A 20996-nucleotide genomic window follows, 5' to 3' on the forward strand; every position below is an offset into this window, starting at 1 on the left:
TGACTTTGATAAACAGTTTTTATGTCTTAAAAATAATGGAACTTTGGAACAAAAGTATTCGTCATGACTAGCTCTTCGTAGTACAAAAAAAAGGCTCTTCGTTAGTGATGTGTCATTTAAGCGCCAGCAGAGGGCGCTGTTGCACCACTCTTAACTGCCTCTTGCTTGCAGGGTTGCAGGCAGCGGATTTTCGTTTGGTGTGCAAAAGCTACGGATGGAAAAAAAGAGCTTGTTACAAATATTTGACCACACTAAATAAATTCTGAGAAAGCCAAATCAGCTGCATCGTCTTATTTGCACAATGTTACACTACTGTCTACTACATTTCTGTAGGCAAGCCGGACATTTACAAAATACTTCTGTTAATCATTCTTCATATATCTTAACAGAGGTAGCAACTTACCATCGAATGGGTTTGGTTTCGCTGATAAGGTCCGGAAATTTAGACTTTCTTGTGTCTGGCAGCATCAAACTCAAAACAGCAGCAATGACGCTACATGAACCAAAAATAATATAAGGCAGAATCTTGCTGTAAATCCCTGCAAATAAAACAAAAACAAAATCGACATAATTGTTTCGTGACGAATAATATTGAATATCAAGATAAACAACATGAGGCATGTGCAAAGATGAGATGTGTAAATATAAAGAATAAAGTACAGTTAAGTGTCGCTGGGTGCTCAAGTCCGGTCCTCAAGAGCCCCTACACGGCCTGTTTTAGCACAGCTGATTAATACAATCAGCTCACCAGCAAGCTTTACAATAGCCTGATAACAATCATGATGATACGGAGTCCCAGTGGGGTATATTTCAGCCATAGAAGGCTTGGAGCGGATTACAGGTATTTTCATGGCTCAAAAATATATATGGAATTAAAAAAAAAAAAAAGAGCTAGCCAAAGGTAGCATCCATTTTTTCCAGATTTTAGCAAGGATATTGATTGTCATTTAATATCTGATTGAGGCGTGGTTTCAGCGCACTCAGCAGACAGCGTTGGGGAGCATAGAAAAGGGCGTGATTTTTCGCCATTTTGAAGCTTCATTTTACATATATACTTGGCAATTCCTTAAAATGTTCAAAATTGGCAGGGTTAATAAAAACACTTTCCTCTGTGGTGTGTCCAATTTAGAAGACATTTGTTATCACTTTACAAGGACTTTAGCGATGATACTTCCCGCCACTGCCAAAAAGAGATGCCGAAACACTGAAACACTGAAACAAGGATGTAACTAACAGGCCATCTATTGAATTCTAAATGATAAATCAAATATTGCCCGTCATTTCCAATTGCTCGGGGTCAACTTACAGTTCCATTTAGCACAATTCTGAACCATATTCAGCGCACAAATCTTTGTGTGCACTGTCGCTAGTATTTTCTGCAACGGAAGAAAACAGAGATGTCCACACTTGCCTATGTAGAGGACATACGGACAGACGATGGTGCCTATGCGTCCAGCTGTGGACAAAACACCCAGGCCTGTGTTCCTGACCACTGTGGGGTACAGCTCTGTGAAAAACACAAAGATGAAGCTGTGAGCCACAGACACACCCAACTTTCCCATGAACACCAACACCTGGAATGTGGCATGCATGCCTGCAAAACAAAAAAAGAAAACAGGGTAAGAATTTTTTTTAACAACCACACCCATCTTTACAAAACGTACACAATCGAAAATGTTTCATAATAACATTATTAAATACACACCCTCCGGGACAAGCTTAACCACAAGGAGTGTCATTCCAGAGAATGTCAGCGTGACAAAGAGGAGAGCGTGACGTGGAGCTCTGTTAATCAAGAGAAACGTGGAAATGTAGCCCACTGTGTCGGTAGCTGCTGAAATTAAGCAATTGAGGTAAATATTTCCTTTCAGGTTACTCGTATTGAGAGAGAGTCCGTAGTACACCATGGCGATCGCCATCCTGCAGAAACACACAGGCGAGAAAGGCTGGATGAGCGCACAATAGAGGACAAGAGAACCGACAGCATTTTGAATTCACATTCATCACAGAAATATGCACACACACTGAGCAGTCACTACTTTATGGCCAATCACTCCGTGCGCATCTCAGGATTAAGTACAACGCTGTGACAGTCCTTTTCAGAGCCCTAAATGGTACGGCTCTCCCATACTCGGTGGATTTGATGTCATTGATCAAGGGCGTCCAAACTTTTTATAAAGAGGGACGGATTTGGTGAGGTGAAAATGTGTGTTGGGCGGTGGCAGACCATTTAGCCTGACATTCTTTTTTACATCAAACACCAATAAATCCAAGCACATTTTAGAAAAACCAGTCAGAGCAATTTCCACCTTTCCATAAATTGTCGGCCCTCGCTGTCAACTTTCCTTTTTTTTAATCCATTGTCGCCATTTTAAAAACTTTCCGGAAAGGGTCACACAGGGTTATGGAGATGGACAGAGTGCTGCTGCCCTCTTGTGTGTAAATGTGAAATTGCATTTAGAGCGTACTGTATTTTATACGCTTGTCCGGAACGGGGCTACGGGCTAGACGTTATTAATTTTATGACAAACGCCAAGGGTTGGATAAAATTTGCATTTGGTCGGAATTTGGACATGTCTGTCATTGATTGTCCCGTTAGGTCACTGTGGTCTACTGACTACCTTTTACTTAATGTCCCGAAGACTACATTTAAAAAAAAATATTCTTTTGATTTGATCAATCTGGGATAGGCTCCAGCACATCTGCAACGCTAGGATAAGCGGTTCAAAGTATGGATGCCTGAACTTACTACTAACTATATTGATGCTTTATAAGTAGTGGTTGGAACTATTTTAAAACAAACTTGAAAATGGAGAGTAGTTCAGTTTTTTTTTTTTTTTTACATTACCATATGAACAACCCAAGGCCTGTAATGTTCCTCAGGTTAGTGGAGCGTATCAGGTCCATAAATGTATACATCCTCTTATCCGCACCTGGTTTTTGCTGGATCATAAGCATGACATGAAAAGACACAAAATAGTTATTTTGCATATGGAGCAATACTTCATTGCCAAGGTAGGATGTGAAGGTGCATCTGTCATACAGAACCAAAAAGTATGAGAATGCAAACCATACGCACCAATAATTCTGTGCCATCGCCCGTCTTAAATATGACGTCAGGTACGTGGATTTTGTTTATTTTGGCAGCTCGGCATATAACCATTTCAGCCTCCTTCACGTGGCCTTTCTGCAAAAGCCATCGAGGAGACTCAGGAATCACCCTGAAGGTCATTGAACACATCGTTTTAAAAAGTGGAAGTTGCAAAGCAACTTTAAAGCAGTGTTTCCAAACCTTTACCAAGCCAAGGCACTTAATTTATATATGAAAAATCTGTCAACCCAAAAATATTTTTTTCAAGATTATGTTCTTTGCAAGCCTTCTAGTTGAAGCAAGGCCTTCTGATAAATATTGTCTTTGTGGAATAAGAGTTAATCCACCCGTTTTTAGCCATCTCTGGGGGCGGCCATTTTGTCGCTTCTGTCAAACTAAAAATGACATCACAACTGGTCAGGGCTCAGGTAACAACCGGACTTGTTTTCTGAAGCTGAGCCGTGATCGGTCATTACCTGAGCCCTGACCAGTTGTGATGTCAACAGAAGTGACAAAATGGCCACCCCTTGAGATGGCTAAAAATGGGTGGATTTTGCTGCTTAACTCATATTCCACAAACGCAATATTAATCACAATGCCGTGTTTCAAATAGTGGGCCTGCTGGGAACATATTCTTGAGAAAAAATTGTTTGGGTTGATTTCCCTTTCAGGCACCAATGTTTAACAGTTTAACAATAGTATCATCATCATCATCATCATTATCATCCATCCATCCATTGTCCATACCGCTGATCCTCACAAGGGTCGCGGGGCGTGCTGGAGCCTATCCCAGCTGTCTTCGGGCAGTAGGCGGGGGACACCCCTAATTGGTTGCCAGCCAATCGCAGGGCACACAGAGACAAACATCCGCACTCACAATCACACCTAGGGGCAATTTAGAATCTCCAATCAACTTACCATGCATGTTTTTGGGATGTGGGAGGAAACCGGAGAACCCGGAGAAAACCCATCATTACTATAATTATTGTTATTATGATGATGACGATTATTATTGTTATCATTAAGACACTAAAATGAAATCCTATTTTAGATACTGCACGTTATTACTGCTAGCATACCTACCACCAAGTAGGAATGACGAGGAGGCCCGGGATAGCACTAGCAACAAGCAGTAGCCTCCAACTTCGGATGAAGTAGGCAAAGAGTGGCAACAGCGCGTAGCCGACGCTAAAAGATAGACACTGGCCCAGCACAGTGAAGATCAATCTGGCAGACTCACCCAGCATTTCCGACCCTGACCAAGATAGAAAGATGGAATATGAGTCCCAGACAATCCCTTTATCCTTTGACATTTTCACAACTAAACATAGACATGGACATCTAATTAATTGCCCTTTTTAGTCTATCGTGATTAATTGAATGGCTCTTTTAACACAATCAAAACATACTCCTGCTGGGTGAATCTCATGCTTGGGGAAAAGAAAAACAAGAAAAATCAAAGCGCATTTTTAAAGTAGCCTTAAAGAAAAACACTCACACAAGAGTTGGTCTTGATCCAACACCAAGTATATACAGGGCCAAAGTTCCTATTTCGATATTTTCTAATCATTAAGGCTGTGTAATGAAATTGATAAATCTGAATGAATTTTCATTAACTTTAATTTTTTGGGTGCCTTTTCCCCTCGGGATTGTTAGTTGATCAAAACCAGGATGAGATTAGGTATGATTAGATGAGATAAGGAGTACCTAGTTTCTCATAATAAATGCAGATTTACTTGTGTGTGAGTATAGCAAGTGTAAGTCCCTTTCACAGTTAACACAAAACTCTATTCTTTAGCAAAATGCACTCGTTTTTAGCCATCTCCGGGGGCGGCCATTTCGTCTTCTGTCGACTGAAAATGACATCGCGACTGCTCACAATCACCAATCACGGCTCAGATTTAGAAAACAGGTCAGCCGTGATTGGTCGTTGTGAGCAGTTGTGATGTCGTTTTCAGTCGACAGAAGACAAAATGGCCGCCCCCGGAGATGGCTAAAAACGAGTGCATTTTGCTGCTTAACTTATATTCGACAAACTCAAAATTAATCAGAAGTCCGTGTTTCAACTAGTGGGCCTGCTGGGAACATGTTCTTGGAAAAAATATGTTGGGGTTGACTTCCGCTTTAAGTAAGCTAGCTAGACTGACAGTTTTTGGCTGTTTTCCGGTGTCTAGTGTATACAGTATTTTGGGTCAATTCATTGCTTTTACTTGCTGTATTATGACTATTTTGTTGTTGTATGTAAAGCGCTTTGTTACAGCTGTCGCTGTTGTGAAACGCGCTATATAAATAAAATCAAAAGTTGACAGCATCACAGGTCGAGAGAGTGGCGCGGCCCGCAAATGCATCGTCTTACCCAGAACAACTGATGTGACAAAGCACGCCACGTGGCCCACTCCTCTCAGACAGTTAAGAGCACAGAACATAACCCAGTCGACGGAGGTGGCCTGGATCAACGCGGTGACTGACTGCAGGGCAATGGTGGTAAAAAGCACACGCTTCCTGCCAAACCTGCACACAAAGACAAACACAGTATATGAATATGAAAATGTCATGTTGACTCAGAATGGTTATCCTTCAGCCGATACAAGTAGCCATCAAAGCCTGGAATACTGTGTTGGCATATTCAGTTACAACGCCCTCCAGAATTATTAACACCCATGCTTAACATGTTTTCTTCAGCTTCAACTGAAATCAGTTTTTTTTTTTATGTAGGACCAACATTTGAAAATGAGGGAAATTCCACCTTTAATTCAAGTGCATTCATTCAGTGGTGATAATTAAGAAATAATTAGGAAATCAGAAATAATTAAGAAATCAGAAATAATTAAGAAATCAGAAATAATCAAGAAATAATTCCCTTACGGCAAACCATGTGAGCCACAATTATTAGCATTAATACTTTGTACGAGGCCCTTTTGCCAACAAAACAGGCGCCAACATGCTGCGAAAGCCAAATTCAAAATAAAAGCTTTCCAAGTAATACGTGGACCTCAACACTATAACCTTGGTATGCTTTACGTCAGCCGCGTGTTCCTGTAATCTTTGTTACGGTTGACTTGACTTGTCTCCGGAACTGTGTTAGCGGCGAGTGGTTTGCAACGAGTGCCGTTCGACTACTTTCTAAACAATTTGTTCTACATTGTATAGTATAGCAAAAAAAAAAAAAAAAAAAAAAAAAAAAAGAAAAAGAGATGGTTACCGCTGTCGGTTTGGTGAAGCGGGAAGTTATCCGAATTGGTGGAAACAGCAGTCATCGTCCATTCTTAATTTTATACAAGTAACTGGATTTTTATCTGGAGACTCTCATCACCAACATTGATGCAATGAGCTGGGACTCCAAGAGATCGAGAAAGAAAAATCGCTCTTCGCTAACCCGACACCACATGATAATTAGTCAGGATAATCTTTCAGAGAACTCGGAGAATCGAGCCATTACTGACTTTACTCTCTAGGCCGCAAAAATGCTCCGTTTTGCCGTGATTGCTGTTATGTGCGACCTCATCTTAAGTCAAGTCGAGTCTCATGAATACCAAGTCAAAGTCAAGTCGAGGCTTTTGTGCGTTTTAGCCTAGGAAGGCCCACGTCTTCAAATTGGGGACTTTAAGTCAAGTCATGTGCCTGTAGTGCCCCACCTCCGAGGAACAATAACTGCATTGGTCCTTTTTATTCTGGCTAGGGGCAACTCTACAAGCTTGATTATTCATACCCATTGAAAGATAAACAACGGTTAAACGGTTTCAAACGGTGTTTTGAGCTCAGATGCTGCCACGCAGCATAACTTGCCGGTCTGAGAGTTGACCGCTGACGAGGGATCCAAACAGGACTCCGATAAAGTACAGCGAAGTGGAGAAGGGGACCATCCACGCTTTTTCACAAACCAGCCCCCACTGTAAAACACAGCATACATAAGAAGCAAGGTTGTTAGAAAGCTCATCACGACAGACAAGCAATTCCGACCTCGATGAGTAATTGCGATCCCCTCGGAAATTGCGAAATTGAGATTTGGCCAATCGGGCTTGATCAGAGTGAGGTCAACATAACTGAGCTCATGATTGAGTGATCATCAGTGGGGTATTTCGACACGGCTCATAACAGAGGAAGACCCTGAGAAGTTGGACATTGACATCTTCTGTTCTCGTTTGCTTTCTCGGCTTTGTGTACGTTTTGAGTGTTTGTTTTCTCTGATAGCTTCGGTGACTTCTTCCCCTGCGTCCCTTTATTTCCATTGTTATTCTTTTCGTTTTTTCCCCCCCCCACACTTGCCGACTCTTTTTATGTGATAAATTCCATCTCTGTCTGTTTATGTTTGCTTTGGCACCAACAGACAGATTTTGCATTCATGCATGTCTGATGTTGTGTCAATGTGAAGCTCTTCATTCCAAAGCATTGAACAGAAGGTGTTTCTTCCTGGGACCTCGCAGCCTAATTTTATGTGGCAACCTTGAAAGAGTAGAATATACAGGGCCACTGGCCACCCCAAAATACAGGACAATCACTTTTTATGCTACAGTATATCACATAGCTGTTTTTTTTTAGAATTGATGTATACAGCAGCAACTACAATTTGATGTCTAACTATCTATTGTGATATATATATATATATATACAGTATCTAAAGGGGAGGCCAAGTCAAATATTTGTATTTGGCTTCATATTACGTTTGTGGAATACGAATGAAACGGCAAAACCCACCATTTTTAGCTATCTCAGGCGGCGGCTATTTTGTCTCTTGCTGTGGACTGAAAATGACAACACAGTTGCTCAGGGCTCAGCTTGGGAACGCCACATGACCAAACCCAGAAAACACGTGAGCCGTGATTGGTTGTTACCTGAGCCCTGAGGCACTCTGTTGTCATTTTCAGTCCACAGCAAGTGGCTGCACAAGGCAAAATGGCCGCCGTCTGAGAAGTAGTAATGCCGCATTTCAAAATATGAGCAAGTAAATGGAAAAGGAAGAATATTACCTGTTCAAATACAGTGCTTAAGTCCGCAAAAATAAAAGCTATTTCACAGTACATTTTTGAATTGATCACAACTTTACAACTGAGGCTGTGGAGGTGAGCCGGCGACCGTCTAGGAATGTGCCCACTTGTGCACGGCGATGATTGATACCTCATCGGTCACGCCTCCTGTCTCCGATTGGTTGTTTTTCCTGGCGCACGCTGATTTCTTTCAAATTATATTACAGGTAAGAGGAGCCACAGAGGGCTGATTTCTATTTTTACAGACCATTTCATGAATATACTAATGCCAAGTTTGTATTGACGGTAACCACCAATTTGAATCAATTTTTAAAACTGCAAACTTCTCCGTTATTAATTTTTTTTTGGGTGTGTGTGCAAAGAAGTTTTCTCCCATTTTACAATGGCCGTGTAAAAGGTGAGGTTCCTTTCGTAATCATGTACAGATATCAGTCTTTCTTCTACTCTGACTTTGACTCTGACAATAGCCAGAGGCGTGGCGACAGGATAAGGCAGGCGATTGCCCAAAGCCCCCGAGCTCAAGGGGTCCCCGGGGGACCACTGCTCTTGGCCCAAATGGATGAAAAAGCGCAGCTTGAAAAGCGCAACGGCACGCCGTGCCAGTCAGCGATAGCCGCAAATGGGCCCCTGATTAACGACGCTGGCTGGCGGGGCCCCACCTCCGACGGAACAGCTGATACTGGCACCGTATCAACGACAACGACACAACGTGAAGCAGCAATGACACATTGGGCAGCGGGGAGCTCGCAAATGGGGCCCCTCGGTTGCATGTCTACAAACGAAAACAACATATCATGTAACATTGTTGGTGCAGGATTACTTTTTCGACCTTTGCGTCATATTTTTAGGAGTCAGTCACCTGGGGACCCTACAAACAAGAAAGGGAATAACAGCAACTGCAACTACCCTGGTCAATATCCAATTTTTACCTGAAATGGCTTGATTTGTCCCTAAATGCATTTTTGACATGGATATTTAAAAATGCCTTTACTTTTTTAAGGTTCACGGGAGACCTTAGACAGTCAACGCGTTTTGTTTTTTGTTTTTTTACAAGAACGCACAGCTATGGTGTGCCATAGTTACACACTGAAACACAACGCGCTATGACAGTGCAATAAAAAAAATTTTTTTTAAATCCTTCTAATCTTTTGCAAGTTTTATTTGCCAGTTCCAATTGTTGTTCATGCCCACATAGCCCGTAGCAAAACAGGCCCGTCATACAAGTAAAGCAAAGCAAAACATTTTGGTTAAATAAGGGTTACAAAAAAATATCAAATAAAACCAATACAAGTGTTTACTGCATTTTAGTTTTCTTTAGCACGGGGCTTTTTGATAATTTTACTCATAGGATTGCAAAGTTGAATCAAAGTATTATTGTCTTTATTTTTAGTTTGTATATACCTTCGAGAATTTCGGCTGTAAGATAATGAATGATGGTTAAGTAAGCTCGCCACCCTAGGTGAAACTTTCTAGAGTGGGTGGGAATCAGTGTGAAAATTTGATAGCATGGAGGAACCAAGCAAATGAAATATGATTTATCCGTCTGCGACAGGTTTTGCAGTCTATCAACTTGATAAAGTAGGAGACTGCAATTTAATAATAATTTCAAGGAGTGCATCCGATGCTGTAATTTGGGCAGTGCAGTATGTCCTTTTTGTGTATGTACTGTATTTAGTGGATATTGTAGTTTATATTAGTATACTAATAGTCACTATATTAACTATACACAGTACACTATCGTCGCTGTCATGTGAAAAACACTTATCTCCATTTTTTTTCATTTTCTTATTTTTACAGGAATCATGTTTCCGCGTGGCGGCACGGTGATCGACTGGTTAGCACGTCCGCCTCACAGTTCAGAGATCGTGGGTTCGATCCCGACTCCGGCCTCCCTGTGTGGAGTTTGCATGTTCTCCCCGTGCCTGCGTGGGTTTTCTACTCCGCTTTCCTCCCACATTCCAAAAACATGCATGGCAGGTTAACTGAACACTCTAAATTGCCCCTAGGTGTGATTGTGAGTGCGAATGTTTGGTTGTCTCTGTGTGCTCTGCGATTGGCTGGCATCCAATTCAGGGTGTCTTCCGCCTACTGCCCGAAGACAGCTGGGATAGGCTCCAGCACTCCCCGCGGCCCTTGTGAGGATAAGCGGTATAGATAATGGATGGATGGATGTTTCCGCGTTACAGACATCGCATTGTGAAGTGAAAATTTAAAAAGTTTCCAAAATTGGAGATAAATGTTTTTCACAGGACAGCGACAAATACTAAATGTCAGTGTAATGCCTATATATTGTGCACTATATGCACTAAATACTGTACGCTAAATACAATGCAATATCATGAAAATAAACGTATAAGGACACACAGCACAGCTGTAACTGTTGTTATTGTTACCTCTGAAAGGAAAGTATTTAATTAGAATAATTAGATTATATTAATTGCCAGAATGTTGTTTCCTTGTGAACTTTTATTTTGAAAGGTATACGTCCGGTTGGTCTGCTCTTACGTTGTGGAATTTGCTGATTCAGAAGTTAGCGTCCCACCTTGCTCAGAGACTGGCTATGACGCACACATGATGCTCATATTTTGTCGACTAACTGCTGTAAAACAAGAAGACTGAAGAAGACTGTTTATTCCCTTTTTATATAGTACGCAGCCAACGATTTATTTATAATTTGTTCACTTGTATATACTTTGCTCCTTGATATCCATGCTTTTCATGACTTAAAACTTTATGTTAAGGTAACCGTGTTTCGTGTGTGCATTGTTTAGTTTTCACGGTGGTGGTGGTCAAAGTGAATTTAAGAAAAAGTCAAGCCAATAAAGCAGCTGTAAAGCAAAAACCTCTTGTGTCTTTCGTGCTTCGAGGGAGCAACAACAGCAGACTAGCAGTAGCAATAATTGTCAAATAGTCATCCACAATACGTCAATCAACATTTCACCGTCCAGCTTCACCATACTTCATTCAACCGACGCAGTTAACCCTTGTTATTTGGCGATTAGCAATTAGCATGTTCCCAATTTACGGCAATTAGCACGTTCTCAATTTACGGCCCACGTAAAAAAATAAAAAAATCATAAAAAATCAACCTAGTTGCGTCCGTGCTCGAGCTATTGACCCACTGAAATGATTCATGTGATAAAAGTGGCCTACTAACAGTTTCTGGACACACATAAACGTTGAAGAAAAGAGTAGCTATGTTTTGTTCACGCCATGATTGCTCATTTGATCGATACAGCGATGGACATTAATTACGTCACGCGCATATAAATAGGCTGAGGATGAAGGGTCGGGATGAACCAGAAACGGTTATGGCACTACCTCTGTAGTACGTCAAAACTATTGAAAAAAATGATTAGCCCAGAAATTTCTAAATGTCTATCTTGGTTTCGGGTGGCCCCCTAATTTGAATGTCCGATGTTGGCCCTGACCTCTGCATAGCCCTGCTTGCATCTCTGATTATACAAACTAGTAAAAAAAATGTTGCCATTGTTTGATCGCCCCCCAAAAACTGGGTGAGAGGTGGGGGTGCAAGTACTATGCCAAAACTTTTGACGAATTTGTTAAAAATTGGAAGCTCATTACAATAATTCTCTTGTATAGTGCAGCGTGTGTAATATTATGTAACTTGTGTATTGCATGTTATATCTTACCTCGGACACGATGGTGTGGCTCTCAGTACTGAAGAGCCATCCATCCACGCATCGCTCCGGGCCGTCGCTGGACTCGAGCGCCTCGCTCCTGTTTGCGTCCGCTTGGTACCGATAACAACTGTCGGTTCCGTTCTGGTGGAAAGAGTCCGCGTCGTGAGGCGTGGAGTTGAACCAACTACTGCACCGGTGAGTCGGCGTATCCGCGATGAAGACAGACAGCACTCCCATGTAGCCGCACGGGAGCACCGTTAAACTGAGCAACAACATAATTAGAGTTTGGAAGCGGCCGTATTCTCCCAGAAAAGCAATGGCCCCGTCAAAGTCTTTATATTTCTCAGCCGACATTTTGGCATGTCAATTTGCAAGATAAAGTCTGTCTGACGGCTCTGCAGGCAGAAGCTGTGCTGCTGCGAAGGCGGCACACACGTGCATCAGTTCATCTTTTACCACTCCCGTGCTTTTCTTCTACTTCTTCCTCTTCTCTCCCCCCCCCCCCCCCCACCCCTCAATTACAACTCTGTACTGTAGCTTGAAAGCTGCTTTCCGGCATGGATGCAGGGAGACAGTTAAAACACTAATCAACCCGAATGTAAATGATTAAAATGTCATCTCAGCGACTTGGACGATAAGGAGTCGCGAAAGAGTTCAAAAGTGCAACTTTGATGAGAGCTTCGGTGCTCGCCCCTGCTTATACGTACTGCAAAAACGTGCGCCAAGAATGGAGAGTCACGCGTAATTGACTCTGAAATGTGAAAAGTCTGAAAAGAGAGGTCAAAGGACAAGTGCTTTGGTTTTGTTGCAAAGCTCCCCCCACAAGAGAATTATGAGAATACTGCAAAGGTAGGCAGGCTTCATGGTGTTAGACAAGATCTTGGGCAAACGTTGTGTCTTCTTTAATTCAGCCTCCAGCATAATTGTGTTGGTTTGCATTGGAATGCCGCTAGTCTGGTCTAGTCTAGAAGAGATACGTTAGCCTGTCTATGGAATTTAGAATAGTTGTAACCGCCCCGCCCCCCCCCCCCAAAAAAAAACCATGAAGCTCATGCTTAACAAGCTTAACAACAGTATTCGGGATTTGTCTCGAATATGTATACAATACAAAAAATACACGATTACTATATTAAAAAAACAACATTTAAAACTAAAACACACAATTGGAAACAGAAAATAAACAGTGTAGTATGGGTAATGAATCATCATGTTCAAAAGGTGTAGAAAGGATCAACTTTCTGTTCCTGACTCAGTTTTCATTTCATTATCTACACATCAACAATATTTAAAAGTATGCATATTTGAGTATCTTTATAAAATGTAATATTATATACCATGATATACCAGTATGCAATATACTTTCCTTTCTAACATGTAGTTGTCCAGAATATACTACATTTCTGAGAAGTCATTAACAGGATCAGTATCTTCACGTGAATGAAAATTATGATCATTTTAGCAAAATTTTCATTTCAGCAGTTGGGAGCCCTGTGCATTAATCAGTCAGTACCGAAGAAGTAGCTCTTGGTTTCAAAACGGTTGGTGACCCCTCCTGGACTAGAGTGCACCCCGCAACGAAGCCAAAGTCAGCGAGGACAAGCTCCACGACCCCAATGAAGACATGCACCATTGAAAATTGATTTATGGGGGCGCATGTTGTTGAAAAATAACGCAGTGATCACATTAATAATAATATATTTGAGTAACACAGAAAGGTTCTCGACTCACGTCGTGAAACAATTGCAGAATCACCACAAGGTGGTGCTATAGGTGAGGCGTGCACATTTTATTTATAGAGGGCTTTAAGACTTTTTACGTTGGTTAGAGATCGGTGCCAAATTCCGCCAATAGCACAAGGTTTAATTGGTATAGTTGTGTTGAAATAGGAACTTAGAAGTAATACATTTTATTTAGTCGGGCTGTCTTATATTGCACATGTAAACTGCACTTTCAAATGTTGCATTATTACAAAGTACTTCTGCAGTACTACTTTGATGGTGACAGGAGTTAGCGTTTAGTGAACTATATGATTGTAAAAATTGGTATAAAAAAAATGTTGATTACCAAAAAACAAACCAAAAAAAAAAACCCAAGGGTAAATCCTTGAGATGGTGAAGCTTGAGTTTTAATGAAATGTAATTCAAAATATTTCACTCTGTTCAATTCATCTAAATTATAGACAGTGTGAGGTTCACGTTTTGAACGGAACTGGTAAAATAATTGAAGTTTCTTCACGATATTATCATTTATGGAGAGGCACCAAAAGACCACAGTGGAAAATTGTCAATGCCAGTGAGGCCTTATTTCATTAAATCAAATTGCAAAATATTTACGGTGGGCTGAAGTAGCATAAAACGAAAAACAAAAATCCAGTAAAAATTTTTTTTGGGGTGGGGGGCGTTTCGTCTCCAAATATTTCGGGATGGATTTGCAATCACCGGTCAGCGCAGCATCAATGACTTTTCTTCTCCTAATCCCTAAACCTTGACGTTTTTTTTTTTTTTTTTTTTCCCCTGGCCGAGCCGTAACCATGGTAACGCTCTCCAGCCAGCCAATGTCCTCTGACCCCTGCCTCGGTGACCTTTGGCCCAAAGGGTCAGGAAACGGGGTCACGGGTGAGGAGACGGTGAAAGCACTTCACTGATTGGCTATCATTTGCCCTTTCCGTGGCCTCGTCTGCGTAATTGGCATATTGACCAACTGGCCCCTTTGCACATTGTTAGCAGCACCTTCACCTGTTTACATTGGATGGAGTGAAGCACAAAGGCCCAACCCCGTGCGACACTCGGGAGTGTAATCTATGCCCGAGGTGTGCTTTTTTTTGTCATTTCCCCTCCGCTGTTTTGCCGTCATCGTCACCGCTCTCCAAATCACGGAGGGCGACGTAAAAGTGCTAAATCAAGTGATGGAGTGTCGTCCTTCCGCGGATGATTACAGTCATTTGGAGCAAAGGCTAACGGCGCGGAAAGCGTTGCGCCCGTGAGGAGCACTTGGGCCTCACCCCGAGCGCTCTTCCTCTCTGCCTCCTGATGATCAATGCCTCCTAGGCCAGTCACTTGTCAATATCGCTACATTAATGTGAGGGACTACGTGGCCGAGAAGACAATAGGTGGGGGCAGGGCTCTTTGAGCGAAGCAGGTAAAGGGAGGCATGGGTGGGGTGGGGTGGGGGTGCATAGTGGCACATGCATGGGAGACAAGGACACGGGAAGGATAGACGCAGGAGGAGGAGAAATGAGAGGAAAAGGAGGTCATGGAGGGAAGGCTGAGGGATGGACGGACAAAGAAAGAGGCCATCTCCTCGTCTCTGGCATCAACAGTGGACATTTTCAAAATTGCAACGTAAGGCAAATTTTGGAATTGCAAATCTCAGCTCAATCCTGTCGCCGAAATTCTTGTGTCCGCATGGTTTGAGCGTTTCACTGTGATTTTGTAAAACTCAATCCTGTTACTTTGAGTTGTGTTACTCACATGGGGGGTTTCAGTACAATGAAAAATAAAATCACACACAAAATGAAGTTGAGGAGTTCAATACGTGTGTTATCAGATTTTGAGGTAACGACGACAGGAATGTAAGATTGTTTTGAGAGAGAAAATGGGAGCGACTGGAACAGGAGGCTCGCTCGCACTCTCTGAGGCAAACTGTCCTTTGAGCATCTTTCCCTGACGGCCGACGCTCCTGCACCTCTGCTCACTCCCACTACTAAAAAATAAATAAATAAAATAAAAACACCTTTGTATCGTATTTTGCTAACATTGATCTATGGCTTTTTTTGCATTGTTTGTTAAGATAAGCAGACTTTTCCAAGCTATGTTGTTTTGAATACTCGTGCGATTCTCTTTGTTAGGGCTGCTCGATTATGAAAAAAAAATTAATCGTGATTATTTTTGGTAATAATTGAAATCACAATTATGCAAACGATCGTTTATTTTTTGGTCGAAAACAAAAAAATGTTGAAACAAAATTGATAAAATTAGTTATTATACTTTTTTTTTTAAATGTGCAAATGTATAAATTCAAGTATGATTCTCTTGTGTAAACACACCCTCGGGGTGAGGCCTAAGTTGGATACAAATGAATCTTAATAATGTTTTTACGATTATGCCAATTTTGAAATCGAATTGCACAGCCTGTTATGTTTATTGTTGATGAGTGAAATGAATTCAAATGATTTAAAAGCCATAATTTACTCAAACGTGTTTTCACATTTTAAATAATTTCAGTTTGACGAATACATGCACTGTATTTTAATTCAACACATGGAAACAAAATAGCTGAAGCAATGTAATTGTTGGTACGTGTGGCATGTACGTGGCCCCCCCCCCCCCATGGGCCAAAATGTGATGTGGCCAAAAGACTTCCTGCGTGTATCGGCGGCAATAAAAAATGATGAGTTGTTCAATAACCATTCCCCCTTCTATTATTTGAACGCTCCCCCCCCCCCCTTTGGGCTCTTGTAATATTTTTTCCGGGGTCACGTGACCTTTCACCTCTAATCGCCCCCTCCCCTGAGCTCACCCCGCGTGGATTACACAAGGGAGTGACTAACAGCGTCCCCGCTGACATGCAATCATTGGACAGCAACATTCATTTGCTAGTCAAAATGGCATCCATGCATGTAAATAAATGAGGAAAATCCTGTGCAAAATACTACTCGGTTGAGCGTGTTAATCTACTGAAGAGCGTACCGGCATTTATTTTTGGGTTTGGCCAAATATTTTGAATCAAATTTACATTTCAGGCTGCTCGCCCAAGCCCTGAGCAGGATAAATGGAAGAAAATGGATGGATGTTGAATTCTTGTGTGTTTGTGCCACATGGAATAATTCCGCTCTAAAAGTTGGCTGTTCAAATTCCTCGCTAATGTTTGCCCTTTTGTGAATAGATTTGCTTTGGCAGAGGTCTTTACACAGCGCTATACATTCTAATTACCAAGGCATTATCTCAATAAAGTCAAACTGTTGTTTCAGTTGTTGAAAAATGAAACTTTGATATTGGAAAGAGAAATATAATGTAAGATTTCAAGTCTTTAAAACAATTATGGTGTCCAGCTAATAAAAACCCCAATTTCGGGGTATCCTAAACTACTGGTATCACATTCTAAGCACTGAACTACTTGAAACAACTCTAAAGGTTTCCTTGCATTTAAATGGTGGCCAGGTCTGTAGGTTCAGTAGCCTCTAAAATCAACAACAGGGATGAATGCAACCTTAAAGTGGAAATCAACCAAAACCTATTTTTTTCCAAGAATATGTTCCCAGCAGGTCCACTAGCCGCATTCTGATTAATAGTGCATATTTGCAATATGGGTTAAGCAGCAAAATCCACCCCTTTTTAGCCATCTCAGGGGGCGGCCATTTTGTCTTCTGTCGACTGAAAATGACATCACAACTGCTCACAACGACGAATCACGGCTGACCTGTTTTCTGAATCTGAGCCGTGATTGGTCGTTACCTGAGCCCTGGGAAGTTGTGATGTCATTTTCATTCGACAGAAATGACAAAATGGCCGCCCCCTGAGATGGCTAAAAACGGGTGGATTTTGCTGCATAACTCATATTCCACAAACGCAATATTAATCAGAATGCTGTGTTTCAACTAGTGGGCCTGCTGGGAACATATTCTTTAAGCACAACAGTCAAACTGCATGTTACAATTGCTTGAAATAATATTCAACTTTTTCGGAATAAAACCTGCGTCTCATTTTTGATGAACACTCGGACCTGCTCTACAACATTTGAATGTTGGTCATGTTGCTAGTTGGAGAGCAACGTGTTTTTTTTCAGGTGCTGCTTGGCATAAAACTTTGTGAATCACTGATTGATACAATATTATATTATTGAATATATTCAGTTTGTTTATTGACTATTGAAATGATCTAATTTCACTGAACTTGTCTCAATTCCACTCCATGGCAGAAGGTCAATCAATAATTTACTCGGGTATCCACCTTTCGTGAGGTTTTTGTTCGGTGGGGCATGCGCGGATGTTTTCTAGTGCAAAAGAAAAAAAATTCTTTGTCTCAGACCAGGTTTTGGAAAAGCGCTTTGAACTCCGAATCTAATGGCGGCACAGCACTTTTGCACACAGGCCAGGGTAGCGCTTTCGCCTGTGTGCAAAATGTTCACCTTTCGTGAAAAGACTTCTTGCTCAACATTTTCAAAGTCCTCGGGCTTGACTATCGAGTGAGGCTCGCTTCGGTGAATATTTCAGCCTGCAGGAATTTGTGGAAGTAATGGGCTGCTAGCTAACTGCACTGCATTGGACTCAATAGTTTCTCCACACTGCAAAGATTTTCGGGAGGCCGATGTCGGGGAAGAGGGGAGGAGGGGGGCGGGGGCGATGGCGGCTAGCGCTCGCTTTAAAAACTTAGTTAAAACGGAGGAACGTTTGTAAATTGCGTGAGCGAATACACTCGTGGCTACCACCTGCGCGCGCGTGCGTGCGTACGTGTGTGTAGCGTTCCAGTAGGCTCTCCAGATTTTCCAGCTCTCCTGCGATCTAATGGGTTATTTGTCATCCGCAGAGTAAAGGATTTTTTAAAGTCAAGCCAGGCCCGACTCCCTCCCTATCCGTGCCCCCCCCCCCTCCTCCCTCTAGTTCCCACTACCCCCCTGACACTTGCAATGGGAGATCGATGGCTTATTGATCAACTCTCTCTATCGCCAAGCCACCAGACTAATCACCTTAACACCAGCCCGGCTCTCTCTCTGTCCCTGTTGCTCACAAACACAACTCACGTTTGAACGCGCACAACTTTTAAACTAACCCAATGTGAAGCCAAAGCGCAAAATGTCTCCTCGGCGTCGGAAATAGTTGGCAAACTGAGCCGAATGTGGTCCCCGGCGTGGGACCCAGTGAGAATATGTAAACCGGCCAATTAGCGCTCTTCATCTATTTCTCATTTCTCTCACTGCAGCTCTTCTTGCTCTCGGTCTTCATCTTTCTTCGTCTGTCTTTGTTCAAGGCTGAAATCGATGGCGTGTATGAAAGTGGCAGATTTCTCACATTTTCACAGCCATCCATCTAGCTCATGTGCATGCGGCTTCCGAGGACGGCGCCGAGCGCTGATGAAGCGTTGAGACAAAAGAAAAAAAAAAAAAAAAAAGGAAACATTGGGAAGAGTTTTTGCGGAATGTGGCGACTGATTTTTGAAAATTCAAAGTAATTTGTTTGATGACTCACGAGTTTTCCAAAAATTTGAGAACAGGAGCTGTATGGTGGCGCCAAACTCAATTCACTTCACGGCGAGCAACGGTTGGAACAATTCTTCACAAAAGAGCCTTCAACTTATTTACTGCCGCTCCCAAATCAAATTGACCGTTCATGTAAACATCAAACTAAGTGAATTACAGGTTGTGCATTTCAAACAAAGTCCGCTTCGCTTTAAGGGCAGTCAACGCAAACATTTCTTTTTCAAGAATATATTCTATGCAAGCCCACTAGTTGAAACAAGGCATTGTGATAAATATTGCGTTTGTGGAACAAGTGTTGATCCACTCGTTTTTAGCCATCTTCGAGGGCGGCCATTTTGTCTTCTGTCAACTGAAAATGACATCACAACTGCTCACAACGACCAATCACAGCTCAGGTTCAGAAAACAGGTCAGCCGTGATTGGTCGTTGTGAGCAGTTGTGATGTCATTTCCAGTCAACAGAAGACAAAATGGCCGCCCCCGGAGATGGCTAAAAACAAGTGCATTTTGCTGCTTAATTTATATTCCACAAACGCCAAATTAATCAGAATGCCGTGTTTCAATTAGTGGGCCTGCTGGGTACATATTCTTGAAAAAAATGTGTTTGGGTTGACTTCCGCTTTACTGCTAACAAACAATGCAAACTGCCGTAGACGGACTAAAGAATAGCATCTATGTTGCTGTGTTATTATAATGCTTCAAGCAATATGAACACAAACGGTGCATCAACACAAGTAGATAATCAATATGACAATACAGTAGAGCCTCGATTTAACGGACTGATAAGGGCGAGGGGTCGTCCGTTCAAGCTGATTGTCCGTTCGAGAGATGTGTAGATGACGAGTAGATATGAAAAAGCAGAAGCGACACACCACTTTTGAGCTGCGTGCCTACGGTGGCTCATGCGCGCGCTTTGCTCGCAGGCATATATTCTTTATCCTCTGCGAAAAATGACTCATATTATTGCAGATTACTGAGGCGCTTGCAGTAGTTTTAAAACTCTTCTTGGTTTGTGTCTGCATTATATTGCCCCTGGTGGCCAAGTCATGCACAGCAGAAGAAGTCTCGCGATTAATCCATCGTGAAGCACAAACTGTTGAATTTATTAATCATGTTATTGCTCTATGTTTTTTTATAAATCACAATATTCTAGAGTGCTATTTTCCTCAAAAGAAACACAAACACTTTGTTGTCGTTTTTTCCCGGAGCGGCTCGAACGGATTAAAAGCGTTTTCATTCATTTCAGTTGGGAAAGATGATTGCGGACACGAGTGTTCCAAGTTACGAGCGTGGTCGCGCAACAAATTGAATGTGCGACGGTATTCACACGACTATGTGCTAGTGTGAGAAATTTAGTGCGTTCGGCACCTGTGCTAATTCTTGGTTTAGGAATTGTCAGGGGACATGATTTGGAAGAAGCTGTTGTTGTTGGATTTGGAGCAGTCCAACGATGTCCAATGCGTCCCTTCTGGCTTTGTTGCAGCCTGTGTTTCCAAAGCTGTTGCTTTGCCTCTGTAAAGGCAAGATAACAGTTTCCCTCCCAAGGTTTTACCTGCTCCCAGTGCCGAAATGAAAAACCCATCATCCCTAGAGGAGAATCAAAGCCACCGATGACCTTTGGATATGAAATGCTTCAAGATGACGTGAATGTGCTTTGGATCGAATGGAAACTGTTTACTTGGCACGCCGATCAAAGGACAGAAAACAAACTGGTTTAAAAAAAAAAAAAAAAGAATGTAATTGAAGCGTTAATTTTACAGTTAGTGCAGAGGCAATATTGCTCCGCCATACTTAAACACGCAGCAATTGATTGGCCATTCAGCCTCGGTATGTCTTTTCATCTGTTACTTAGCAACCATGCCTGAGAGGATATGGTTTTATTTCTGCGCATGTTCAATTGATAAATAGACACGTGATTAATGAGAATGTCATCAATCGGGCTTGAAATGCTGAACAACGGAAGGAGGATCATTAGCTGGGACCGCCGCAATACTTTTGACCCTTGAAATAAAAGCCCTTGGGGGTGGGGGGGCCAAATTCAATGATCTGTCAATTAATACATCTGAATGTAATCATATCTGAG

General features: G+C 42.0%; 1 protein-coding gene across 2 annotated transcripts in view; it reads right to left on the reverse strand.

Moving 5' to 3' along the window:
• Positions 1 to 20996, reverse strand: part of LOC147141153 (organic cation/carnitine transporter 2-like) — a 24385-nt gene continuing 3389 nt past the window's right edge. For both annotated transcript variants that reach the window (XM_086042594.1, XM_086042595.1), the window contains exons 3-12: positions 11730 to 11982; positions 6878 to 6981; positions 5448 to 5602; positions 4175 to 4346; positions 3080 to 3221; positions 2849 to 2943; positions 1706 to 1920; positions 1412 to 1594; positions 404 to 539; positions 1 to 208 (exon numbers count right to left, since the gene is read on the reverse strand). In XM_086042594.1, the coding sequence (XP_085898720.1) occupies positions 151 to 208; positions 404 to 539; positions 1412 to 1594; positions 1706 to 1920; positions 2849 to 2943; positions 3080 to 3221; positions 4175 to 4346; positions 5448 to 5602; positions 6878 to 6981; positions 11730 to 11982 (1513 nt within the window). In that variant the 3' untranslated portion in view covers positions 1 to 150. The remainder of the gene's footprint in view (positions 209 to 403; positions 540 to 1411; positions 1595 to 1705; positions 1921 to 2848; positions 2944 to 3079; positions 3222 to 4174; positions 4347 to 5447; positions 5603 to 6877; positions 6982 to 11729; positions 11983 to 20996) is intronic.

Source organism: Filicampus tigris, chromosome 10, assembly GCF_054856515.1.
Source record: "Filicampus tigris isolate MCC_2025a chromosome 10, RoL_Ftig_1.0, whole genome shotgun sequence".
In the NCBI taxonomy this organism is placed as follows: domain Eukaryota; kingdom Metazoa; phylum Chordata; class Actinopteri; order Syngnathiformes; family Syngnathidae; genus Filicampus; species Filicampus tigris.